Genomic DNA, 12,283 nt, shown 5'->3' with positions numbered 1-12,283 from the left:
ATGGAATTGTATAGCCACAATGTTGGTTTTGTTGGTATTTTACAAGTGGCCCAACATTTCTAGATGGAAACTTACACTTGAATCCATCCTCTGTATATCCATTGTTTTGGAGAAACAAGACTTATGCCAAACAGTGGAACAATCCGTATGAAAACACAAAATGATTAGTGCTGTATGATCCTTTCAAAACTCAAGACTTCGAAGCATTCGAAGGCTCTTAAAGGTATAGTTCGGGGTTTTGGCAATGAAAATAGCATGCTAGCTGTTCCTGTAGATTTTTTTTTTTTTTTTTTGGGGGTAGATCAGCTTTAATATTGCAGATAGATTGTAACTTCCATCAATGTAATTGTCTGCATCACTTCCAATCTATCACGTTCGTCGAAGGAGGAGGACCAAGGCGCAGCGTTGAATGCAAACATACTTCTTTATTAATTATAACAACACGAACAAAACAACAAACGATAACGTGACATCCACGGTCTAACACAAACCACACTGGAACAAGATCCCACAACCACTGTGGGAAAACAGCCTGTCTAAATATGGTTCCCAATCAGAGACAACCAGCAACAGCTGACACTCGTTGCCTCTGACTGGGAACCACTCTGGCCAACATAGAAATACAATCAACTAGAATACACAAAGGAAACTCACACCCTGGCTCAACATAAAAGTGTCCCCAGAGCCAGGGCGTGACAGTACCCCCCCCTAAAGGCGCAAACTCCGACCGCGCCAACCAAATACCACAGGGGAGGGACCGGGTGGACACTCCGCCTTGGCGGCGGATCCGGCTCCGGGCATGATCCACCCTCCCTCTCTAACCCCCCAAAGTACCCCAGGTCCGGTCTGGCCCTGCTGACCGGAGCTGAACTGAACACTGGTGGAGCGGATTGCTCTAGCTCCGGCGTGGAGCAGCTGACCGGTGCCGGACCAGGCACCGGTGGAACAGGCACGGGCCGTGCCGGACTGACGACGCACACCATTGGCTTGGTGTGGGGAGCAGGAACGGACCGAGCAGGGCTGACACGGCGCACCACTGACTTGGTGCGGGGAGCAGGAACGGGCTGAGCCGGGCTGACGAAACGCACCACTGACTTGGTGCGGGGAGCAGGCACGGGCCGAGCCGGGCTGACGAAACGCACCATTGGCTTGGTGCGGGGAGCAGGAACAGGCCGAGCCGGACTGGCGACGCGCACCATTGGCTTGGTGCGGGGAGCAGGAACGGGCCGGACCGGGCTGGCGACACGCACCACTGACTTGGTGCGGGAAGCAGGAACAGGCCGGGCCGGGCTGGCGACGCGCACCATAGACTTGGTGCGGGGAGCAGGTGCAGGCCGAGCCGGCTGACGACACGACCATTGGCTAGTGCGGGGAGCAGACAGGCCGAGCCGGACTGGCGGCGCGCACCATTGGCTTGGTGCGGGGAGCAGGAACGGGCCGGACCGGGCTGGCGACGCGCACCACTGACTTGGTGCGCGTCGCCAGTCCGGCTCGGCCTGTTCCTGCTCCCCGCACCAAGCCAATGGTGCGCGTCGTCAGCCCGGCTCGGCCCGTGCCTGCTTCCCGCACCAAATCAGTGGTGCGTGTCGCCAGCCCGGTCCGCCCGTTCGTTCCCCGCACAGCCAATGGTCGCGCCGCCAGTCCGGCTCGGCCTGTTCACTGCTCCCCGCACCAAGCCAATGGTGCGTTTCGTCAGCCCGGCTCGGCCCGTGCCTGCTCCCCGCACCAAGTCAGTGGTGCGTTTCGTCAGCCCGGCTCAGCCCGTTCCTGCTCCCCGCACCAAGTCAGTGGTGCGCTTCGTCAGCCCGGCTCGGTCCGTTCCTGCTCCCCACACCAAGCCAGTGGTGTGCGTCGTCAGTCCGGCACGGCCCGTGCCTGTTCCACTGGTGCCTGGTCCGGCACCGGTCAGCTGCTCCACGCCGGAGCTAGAGCATCCGCTCCACCAGTGTTCAGTTCAGCTCAGTTCACCAGGGCGTGACACAATCCCCCATAGGTTTTTTCTCTCGCAAATATATATATATATATATATATATATATATATATATATATATATATATATATATATATATATATACACATACATACACACATACATATAAATTCATATATATATATATATATATATATATATATATATATATACACATACATACACACATACATATAAATACATATACAGTATAGGGGTGTAACGATTCGTTTTAACAACGATTCGATTTGTATCACGATTCGTGGTTGTCGATACGATTCAAGGACGATATTGGTTCATTTAGAACGATACGATCCGAAACGATTCAGTGACTTGAAATCGATTCAGTAACCTTTTAGCCAAAAATTCAACCAGTGTGACTGAAATAAATACCTGGTAACCAGTTGCATTTTTAATGGCTGGCAATAGTCTTGATATTTTTAAGTGTTTCATACCTCCATGCAGACCATCTGGTATTATGAAACTTACCCAGTTCCACAAAGGAGATCCCATTTTCTTCACATAGCTTTATTCAGTGCAGCAGTTTTTTTTGCTCCACCTTTTTGTAAATAAAACTGCAGCAGCTTGACCACAGAGCGATGAAATGTCTCACAGTAAGGAACGTTGCGATCAGCTGATTTCGCGCAATTCTCCAGTGTGTGTGCGGTGCACAGAATGTGCACATGGGAGTCTCCAACCGCAGCATGCTGCCGGAGTTTTGGCACAACGCCGTTGTAGATACCTACGTTGACAGCAGCCCCGTCTGTGCACACAGCGACCAACTTTGTTGTCCAGTCATCCAAGCCTGTGTCCTGGAAAAAGTCTCACAAGTCCGTCTGTTATGGCCTGTGCGGTTCGGTCAGCACCCAATTCAATCAGTCCAATAAAGTCCGAAGTAAACTCTCTGTTGCTGGACACAGACACAATGTAAACTATTTCCTGCTCAGTTTTTGTGATGTCCTCAGATCCATCAAAAAGCATTCAGTAAAGGAACATCCTCAGAATAGGAAGACATGGGACGTGCGTGTTTAGCTTTATGGAAAGAGAAAAATATTAAACAGAGCTTGCCGCTGTTCTTCATTCAGCTTGTCTCGCCATCTGGCAAGTGGGCGACTGGACATTTATTCTCGGCTAGCTTTTAGCAATGGCTTGCGCCACATTCGTGTGCTCCTTGCTCTTTTCATGTTTGGCAAATAAAGGATGGTTGAAATTCTTTGAGCCTTTATAAAATGCACCTGTTTTGTCTGCTAGATGTGGATTTGAGCGGCAAATCTTGCACCACATTTCAGTGCGCTCATCGTTAGCTTCAAGCCACTGCACATCTTGGAGCCACTTTTCCGAAAAAAAGTATTTTCTTCGGCTCTGGCTCCAGTTGGCGTTTCTTTGTAGGTGGCGAAACGCCAAATAAGCTGCTTAATGTCTGTTGCTTTTTGGACATCCCTGACAGTAGTTGACAAGCAACATGTCATGTTAAGGTTAGATGAGAAGATCGGTCAAGTACGCAAAGGCGCGTAGTAACACAAGTGGCAATACGCATTCCTGATTTTTGTCGCGCTTGCGTATCTGCGTACCAGTTATGTGCACCCCTGCATATAAAGTCTGACGTGCTTAAATCCAATGGGTTATTTCCTAGTATCGATACAATCGATTTATTACATTTTAAAACGATGTTAGATCGATATATGTTGTCCAAAAGGCCAACTCGCCGAGCACAGATCGATGTAGTTGGATCATATGAATATAAATCGATACATCGATGTAGTAGATGGATCGTTACACCCCTAAGTATATGCATTACCTTTAAAAAATATATATATTTCCCTTTATTACTATCCAACCCCTTCCCTAATTGGAGTAAACTAGTGAACAACAATACTTAGGCCTCTACTTCCAGCTTATACATACTATATACATTTTATGGACACAGTCAATTTTACAATAATTATATTTTGTTTGTTTTCTCTCCTGAACTTCCTCTACCCTCAACCTCTCCGATCATTTTCATGATGTCCATCCGGTTTGCTTCTATATGCCTTATCTTTCTAAATGTGCTCTTTCACAAAAGCTGTCAACCTATAACCTACAGTGCTATGAAAAAGTATTTGCCCCCTTTCTAATTTTCTCTACTTTTGCATATTTGAGATACCAAATGTTATCAGATCTTCAACCAAAACCTAATATTAGATAAATGGAACATACGTGGACAAATAACACAACAATTACATATTTATTTCATTTATTTCATAAACAAAGTTATGCAACACCCAATTCCCCTGTGTGAAAAAGTAATTGCCCCCTTACACTCAATAACTGGTTGTGCCACCTTTAGCTGCAATGACTCCAACCAAATGCTTCCTGTAGTTGTTGATCAGTCTCTCACGTCGCTGTGGAGGAATTTTGGCCCACTCTTCCATGCAGAACTGCTTTAACTCAGTGACGTGTGGGTTTTCAAGCATGAACTGCTCGTTTCAAGTCCTGCCAGATCTCAATTGGGATTAGGTCTGGACTTTGACTAGGCCATTCCAAAACGTCCAATTTGTTGCTTTTTAGCAATTTTCATGTAGACTTGATTGTGTGTTTTGGATCATTGTCTTGCTGCATGACCCAGCTGCGCTTCAGCTTCAGCTCACAGATGGATGGTCTGACATTCTCCTGTAGAATTCTCTGAAACAGAGCAGAATTCATGGTTCCTTCTATTAAGGCAAGTCGTCCAGGTGCTGAGGCAGCAAAGCATCCCCAAACCATCACACCACCACCACCATGCTTGACCTTTGGTATGATGTCCTTACTGTGGAATGCAGAGTTTGGTTTTCGCCACATAGTGTGATGGTTGCCACAACCGCTACACAGTTTGCTTTACATTAGTTATCTTGTTGTTATTAGTTGTTGTTAGTTGTTATTAGTCCCATCCTTCAACTCCTTTCAACAACACCCATCTATCTCTTAACACCATCCATATTGGATTTCTATTTGCCATATATTTTTCAACTGTACTGTGATGTTTTACAAAAGTTCTGAACCCTTCTATTCTCATTGTTTCTACAGATTGTATATTGAAAATAAATTTTTTTGCTAAAAGTATTATTATATTATTGATCGATTGACTATGAATTTTCAGATCACCCAGTAGTGCTATCTGCAGGTTTATCTCCAGGTAAATATTGCAATCGTTCAGCCATTCCTGGACCTGTTCAATAACAGGCTACAAATGGACAGTACCTAAACAAATGATGTAATGATTCTGTCTCTTCACAGCAAAAGAAGAAGGGAAGATTGTATCCCCCATATAAATAACATTCTATTGGTAGCAAAAATGTTGTATAATAATTTAAATTGAAAAATTCTAAGTTTTGAATCCGGCGTCATTTTGCGTATCAGTTCATAAACACTATGCCATGGAATCGGTACATCAAAAATCTCTTCCCAACTATTTTGCAATCTATATGGGACGGCTGTCAATCCTTTGGTCCTTAAATGAACCTGGTATACTTTTTTATTTATCCCAGTTTTCCTTAACCAATTATGTTCTTTAATGCAGGGCCGACAGACAAGTTCCTTACTTTCTCCCCCTTCCACTTTCCTCTTCCATTTCTACGGTAATGCTGCAATTATTTGGTTGTAATTTTGGGTAGAGCAGACATTTCCATATGTTTTTGTTAGCTGCATGTGCGACATAACTCCACCAGTCCTACCTATGATATCATTTATGAAGATTATACCTTTTTCAAAAAAACTAACAAAAAAAACATGTTTTTTTTAATCAATTAGTATATTTGAGTTTAACCACAATATTTGTTGCATTATTTGTTCTGTCGTTTCAGGATGATTAAATTGAAATTGCAACCAACTTTCTATGGCTTGTTTTTGAAATAGTGATATTTGGGAGATTATTTCCTTTTCAAATAACTGAAAGTGAGCGGTTGCAATCTGAATAAAGGGAAAAAGGCCATTCTTGAACATGGGCTGAGACAATCTTACTAATTTGCTAGAGAACCAGTTCTGATTTAAGCATTTTTTTTTTTATGACTGAAGCTTTTAGTGATAAGTCTAATGCTTTAATATTTAATCATTTCTGTCCTCCGAATTCATATTCATTACACAAATGGGCCCTTTTAATTTTGTCTGGCTTGCCATTCCAAATAAAATGGAATATTTTTTTTCTCATATATTCTAAATAACTGATCGCTAGGCGTAGGCAAGACCATGAGCAAATAGGTAAACTGGGATAATATTAAAGAGTTAATCAGGGTGATTTTTCCACAAATTGACAGGTAGGAATTGACTGTTTCTGTAGACTTTCAGTCATTGCACTAGTGCTACTTGGCAATTGTGCTAACGCCATTCGGCAACTTCCTTCAAACTGAACACAGAGACATAAACATTTTATTTAAGAGTTCATCTAACTCTGGGGAAGTAAATATCCCTTAAAGGAAAGGTTCAACCATTTTGAATATTTTGTTTTTGTGCATCTCTGAGTGATGTTATATCGATTCCCTTGGTCATTTCATGTTTTCATGTGTATTTGAGTTATTGGCGTTCAAGCAGGCAGAAATCTGTCCAGTATGACGTAGCACTGTGATAAAGTCGCTCTCACTACACTGGAAGTTAATAGGAATACTACTTTAAGATCGCAAAAACGTCTATCATACATGTCAGATTTCAATACTGGCTGATATCATAACTCGGGAGGATGTCTTCTCTTGAATGAGCCATTGATCATATTTTAGTGATATTCCTACCTCGAGAAATGTGTAATTTAACGGAGGGTCTAGCACATTTTTCCTATCAGTCTGCCTCTTTAGTCCAGGGTGCATTGCATGGTGCTGTTGCCAGAGATATTATAGAAAGGAGATAGGAATCCAATGAATGAAGGAACATATGACGCCCCACCCAGCCGACTGTCAACCAATCGCGTTCACATTGTCTTGCTGCGTCATGCGGTTGCTGAGCTAATCATCACTTAACCCCTTCTCTGTATGTCGAGAAATGTGCCCATTCTCCTCAAAAGTACGTAATGTCACGATTCCAAAGCTACACAATATTACAGATAGAAAAATGTCATTAAAGATTTGTAATATTGTACTTCCTGTTGACGAAATACTTGCTAATGTTGGGTTTTTAAGATAGCGCCCAATAGACTCCCATTCACACCATGAAGGAGGGCGCTCCTTGTCCCAGAATCACCCAGAATGCACCGCGCAGCCCATGTAGGGGATGTAGCTCAGTTGGTAGAGCATGGCGTTTGCAACGCCAGGGTTGTGGGTTCGATAAAATAATGTATGTGCTAACTGTAAGTCGCTCTGGATAAGAGCGTCTGCTAAATGACTAAAATGTAAATGTAAAATGTAATTGACATTATATGGACAACGTTTCCCATCTCCTCACAAGTATATCTGCGTTGCGAATGTTAGACTCCAGTCTCTGAGGCACATCGATCTGCAGGTTGAACATGGTGAAATTGTAGACTCCTAAATTGATAGAGCAGTTTGTTTCGGCGATTTTATAGCCAACTAGCTACTTTACATGCTATTGATATGTTTGTACAGGCAAATAAAACTGTACAGGCAAATAAGTCTGAGAGAAAAGCAGCAAAAACTCTAGCTATTGTTGTTTTCACCTATCTAAGTTGTTGGATTTCTTTTTTCTTTTTTTCTTTAGCAAATTTAGATTCATCATCACTTTTCATCAGCTTTCTGCCACTTGTTAATTATTTTATCAATCCAATAATTTATGCTTTCTTTTATCCATGGTTCTAAGTAACAGCTAAACATATTTTAACTCTGAAGTTAAGGCATGTATAGTTCCTATGTCTTTATTCTCTAGTTTGACATAGTTATGTTATACTGTTTTGTTGTAATTGCTTCTTTCATGTAACAATACACTGACATTATTCATCTCAGTGTTGTCATCATAGATACATCTGGTGGTGATACAGAATGATTTGGATTGATTGGAATGGAATGACTTGGAGAAGGCATAAGAAGGCATAAGCTTGTTTTATAAAATACATTGTAGTCAATTTGGTTTTGTATATTCCAAATACCAACGTCTGTGGTTGTTCCATGTTATTTAATGATAGAAAGTAAGTATTCTAAATTGTACATTTTGAGGACGTCATGGATCATTCTGTATGTTGTTTAACATTTCTCTCTAGTGGCTCAATTGGGACACAACATCTTCAAAAAGTGCAGTGAAGTTGAAATGTACAATAATGCATGATATCAGATAACTTCCAGGTCTAACTCAATGGTGTATTGTAGTAGTTCATGGTAAAATGTAAGAATATGCAATTATGGACAAAACTTTAACGTTCAGTAATAAACCATTTGTAAGGCATTTACAGTTTGCTCACCATTTATTATTCATTACTGACAGATTTGTTAAATGTTAGTCAGCTAGGTATTTTCACATTTATATATAACTACTAGTAGAAGTAACATGTTTTGTCTGAAAATGCTAACATTTGTGTTTATTGGCAGTGACTACCAAAACCAAAGTGTGGATTGTAGTCAACTCATTAGAGCATTTCATAAACTGCTTACAGGGTAAGGGAACCAATATCTAAATACATCATTTAACTGAACATTATGTTTAAAGGGTTACTACCTTTAATACACTACAAGTGAAGTTGTCCAAATTCTTATGACTTTTTCAAATGGGGGGACTAGATACATAAGGTGTTCTAATTTATGTATGAAAATACCCTCAAATAAAAGGTGGCATTCTATAATGTCGCCTCATATTAAACATTTGATGTCAAATCCAAAACGGATTTTTGCATGGTACAGGCTCTAGAGAAGTTAACTCAGCCATTTACACAGCCGTCGGCAACGCAGCCAAGGAGTACAAAACTAAACTTAATAATGGGAAACATAGTAATAGCTTACATAGAACAGATCTACCGCTTCTTAGACCTGCTTTCAATGAGAATGACAGCTCTATAACTCATATTTCTATGTAAATTTGGACGGGTCACCTAAAAAGTTACATATTGCAGCTTTAAAAAGTAAATATTTTCGTCATAATTTATCATTACACACACATTTGTTTTAATTAGTTATTCACACATTTATAAACAACTGTTGTTGTACATTTCAACTTTACCACACTTGATGAAGGCATTGTGTCCCAATTGAGCCACTAGAGGGAGATGTTAAACAACATATAGAATGAATCTTGACGTCCTCGGAATGTACTATTAGAATACTTACTTTTAATCATGAAATAACATGGAACAACCACAGACTTTGGTATTTGGAATTTAAAACCCTAAATGACTGCAATGTTTTTTATAAAACAAGCTTATGCCTTCATATGCCTTCTCCAAGTCATCCCATTCCAATCCAGCCAAATCATTCTGTATCACCACCAGATGTATCTATGATGACAACACTGAGATGAATAATGTCAGTGTATTGTTACATGAAAGAAGCAATTACAACAAAACAGTATAACATAACTATGTCAAACTAGGGAATAAAAAAACGTAGGAACTATGCATGCCTTAACTTCAGAGTTAAAATACGTTTAGCTGTTACTTTAAACCATGGATAAAAGAAAGCATAAATTATTGGATTGATAAAGGAATTAACAAGTGGCAGAAAGCCGGTGATCAATGATAAATTGTCACACACACACAAAAAAAGATTTATAAACAAAAATGGAATCCAACAAATGAGATAGTTGAAAACAACAATAGCTAGAGTTTTTGCTGCTTTTCTTTCTGACTTATTTGCCTGTACAGTTTTAACACCAGACACACTGGCAGCCTCTTTTGAAAATACCTTTCTGGCCTGTGATCTGGCCACCACAAATATTTTCAAATAAAGTGTTATAATAATAGAGCACGGGACAACCATTGAAAATACAAGGCAAATTATTTTTACCCAATTGAATTCTTCTACAATAAAACATTCTTTCAAACACCTACTGGGTACCTGTACATTTACAAAGTTTTTGACAATAGCAGCATCGTATATGATACAACAACACCAGGTAATGGATATACAATACATCATTCTTGTTATTGTTATTTTAGAGTGGTACAATAAGGGATCACACACAGCAACATAACGGTCAATAGATATCAAGACCAAATTGCCCAGAGATAAAGAAGTACAAAAATAAGAAATGTAGAATTGAAACCCACAGAAATATTCCCCAAAATCCCAGCATGGTTCCGTAAATGCTACAGTCGTTACTGGTATCACAATCAGTCCCACCAGGAGATCTGCCACAGCCAGAGAGAGGATGAGCAGGTTGGTTGGAGTGTGGAGCTGCTTGAAGTGAGAGATGGAGATGATCACCAGTATGTTCAAAAATGCTGTAACTGCTGAAATCAATGAGAATAAGATGTACAGTGTTATGTAGATAGATGTCGATAAAGAAGCCTTTCTGCAAGAAGAGTTTCTGTCTTGAAAACAGTATTGAACATCTTCCTGTTCCTCCATTTGTAATAAAGGGTCAAAATACTGAGGTCCTGCTCCTGCTTGGTCCTGTGTGTGAGCCTGTCAGGTCAACCTTCTGACAAACTCTGAGATCTGCCTCTCTATTTATCCCTGAAAGACTGACAGACACTCCCTTCCCCAGCGTCTCTACACACACACACACACACACACACACACACACACACACACACACACACGCACGTGAGCACAGAAATGAACAAACGGTGTGATAAACAAATCATTTGTGAAAGCATGATATAATGTATGACAGGATTGGATGTTGCTATGGCCACCTAGCCTGTCCTTCATTCTTACTGATAGTTAGACATGAGAGAAAAGGTACATTTTCTCAACTGAGGATTTTAATGGAGAAAATATAGTATGGGTGATGATTTTAGTCACTCAAAGGCTATTTTACATGGGAAACAGGATAACTGATGTCAGTGCTCAGTTTGGACCATAATCCACAACCTCAGGAGACATGACAGCACACCACATGTCAGCTAGTCCATGTGGAGGAAAGCTGACAGTAAGGAAGTTGATGAGAGGGTATAACTTCATGGTGTACCCGCTTATAGCACATGCAATCAAAATGAATTGTGCCATTCCATAGGAACATCCTGTAGACTTGTAAAAATGTCCATCTGAACTGAATTATGAACCATACTTCTTATAGTTGAGGGAGACTTTGTCTCAGTTACATCATGGGGACAAATACTATTTGTCAGACATCAGAACAACCACACTATATTCTGACCCAATCACCCCTTGATGTTTTATTTTCAATTTCTTGTGGGTTTTCTGATTTTTCTCTGATAAAAGTGACTATGAAATGTGATTTCCAGTTCAGTTCAGTTGTATCGATCAATGATCTCAAAAGCACTTTAAGTAATTAGGGACAATTCTAAATGTACTGGGAATATTTTCACATGACCCTCCCCTTGTACTATAAAAAAAAAAGTACACACCCTCCCCCCTCATAGAATTACCTCTAAATAATGCTTACGACCATAAATAATAACTTTGTTTAAAAACGTGGATATCGACTTTGCCACTTCGGCATGCTTTTGTGGCACAGTCGATGCCACGCAGGGCTACGGGCCATGAGAAACAAGATTCTCTGGTCTGATGAAACCAAGATTGAACTCTTTGGCCTGAATGCGAAGCATCACGTCTGGAGGAAAACTGGCACCATCCCTACGGTGAAACATGGTGGTGGCAGCATCATGCTGTGGGGATGTTGATCAGCGGCAGGCACTAGGAGACTATTCAGGATCGAGGGAAAGATGAACAGAGCAAAGTACAGAGTGATGAAAACCTGTTTTAGAGCTCTCAGGACCTAAGACTGGGGCGAAGGTTCAACTTCCAACAGGACAACGACCCTAAGCACACAGCCAACGACAACGCAGGAGTGGCTTCTGGATATGTCTCTGAGTAGCCCAGCCAGAGCCTGGACTTGAACCTGATCGAACATCTCTGGAGAGACCTGAAAATAGCTGTGCAGCGACGCTCCCCATCAAACCTGACAGCGCTTGAGAGGATCTGCAGAGAAGAATGGGAGAAACTTCCAAAATAAAGGTGTGCCAAGCTTGTAGCGTCATATCCAAGAATACTCAAGGCTGTAATTGCTGCCAAATGTGCTTTAACAAAGTACTGAGTAAAGCGTCTGAATACTTATGTAAATGTGATATTTCCGGGGAATGTTTTATACATTTGCTTACATTTCTAAAAACCAGTTTTTGCTTTGTCATTATGGGGTATTGTGTGTAGATTGATGAGGAAATTGTTTTATTTAAACCATTTTAGAGTAACGCTGTAACGTAACAAAATGTGGAAAAAGTCAAGGGGTCTGAATATTTTCAGAATG

The 12,283-nt window shown here is 41.1% G+C and overlaps 1 protein-coding gene across 1 annotated transcript; it reads right to left on the bottom strand.

Moving 5' to 3' along the window:
- Window positions 1–9,462: 9,462 nt before the first annotated feature.
- Window positions 9,463–10,419, bottom strand: LOC121554900 (trace amine-associated receptor 13c-like). The gene has a single exon (XM_041868615.2). It carries the CDS (start codon window positions 10,417–10,419, stop codon window positions 9,463–9,465), a length of 957 nt encoding a protein of 318 aa, XP_041724549.2.
- Between the last annotated feature and the right edge of the window lie 1,864 nt (window positions 10,420–12,283).

This window comes from Coregonus clupeaformis, unplaced genomic scaffold (assembly GCF_020615455.1).
Source record: "Coregonus clupeaformis isolate EN_2021a unplaced genomic scaffold, ASM2061545v1 scaf0253, whole genome shotgun sequence".
NCBI classification, from domain to species: domain Eukaryota; kingdom Metazoa; phylum Chordata; class Actinopteri; order Salmoniformes; family Salmonidae; genus Coregonus; species Coregonus clupeaformis.
This window is presented reverse-complemented; position numbering and strand designations above follow the sequence as displayed.

Coding starts and splice junctions, on each gene's coding strand:
- LOC121554900 (XM_041868615.2), bottom strand. CDS start 10,419: ATGGAGGAACAGGAAGATGTTCAATACTGTTTTCAAGACAGAAACTCT.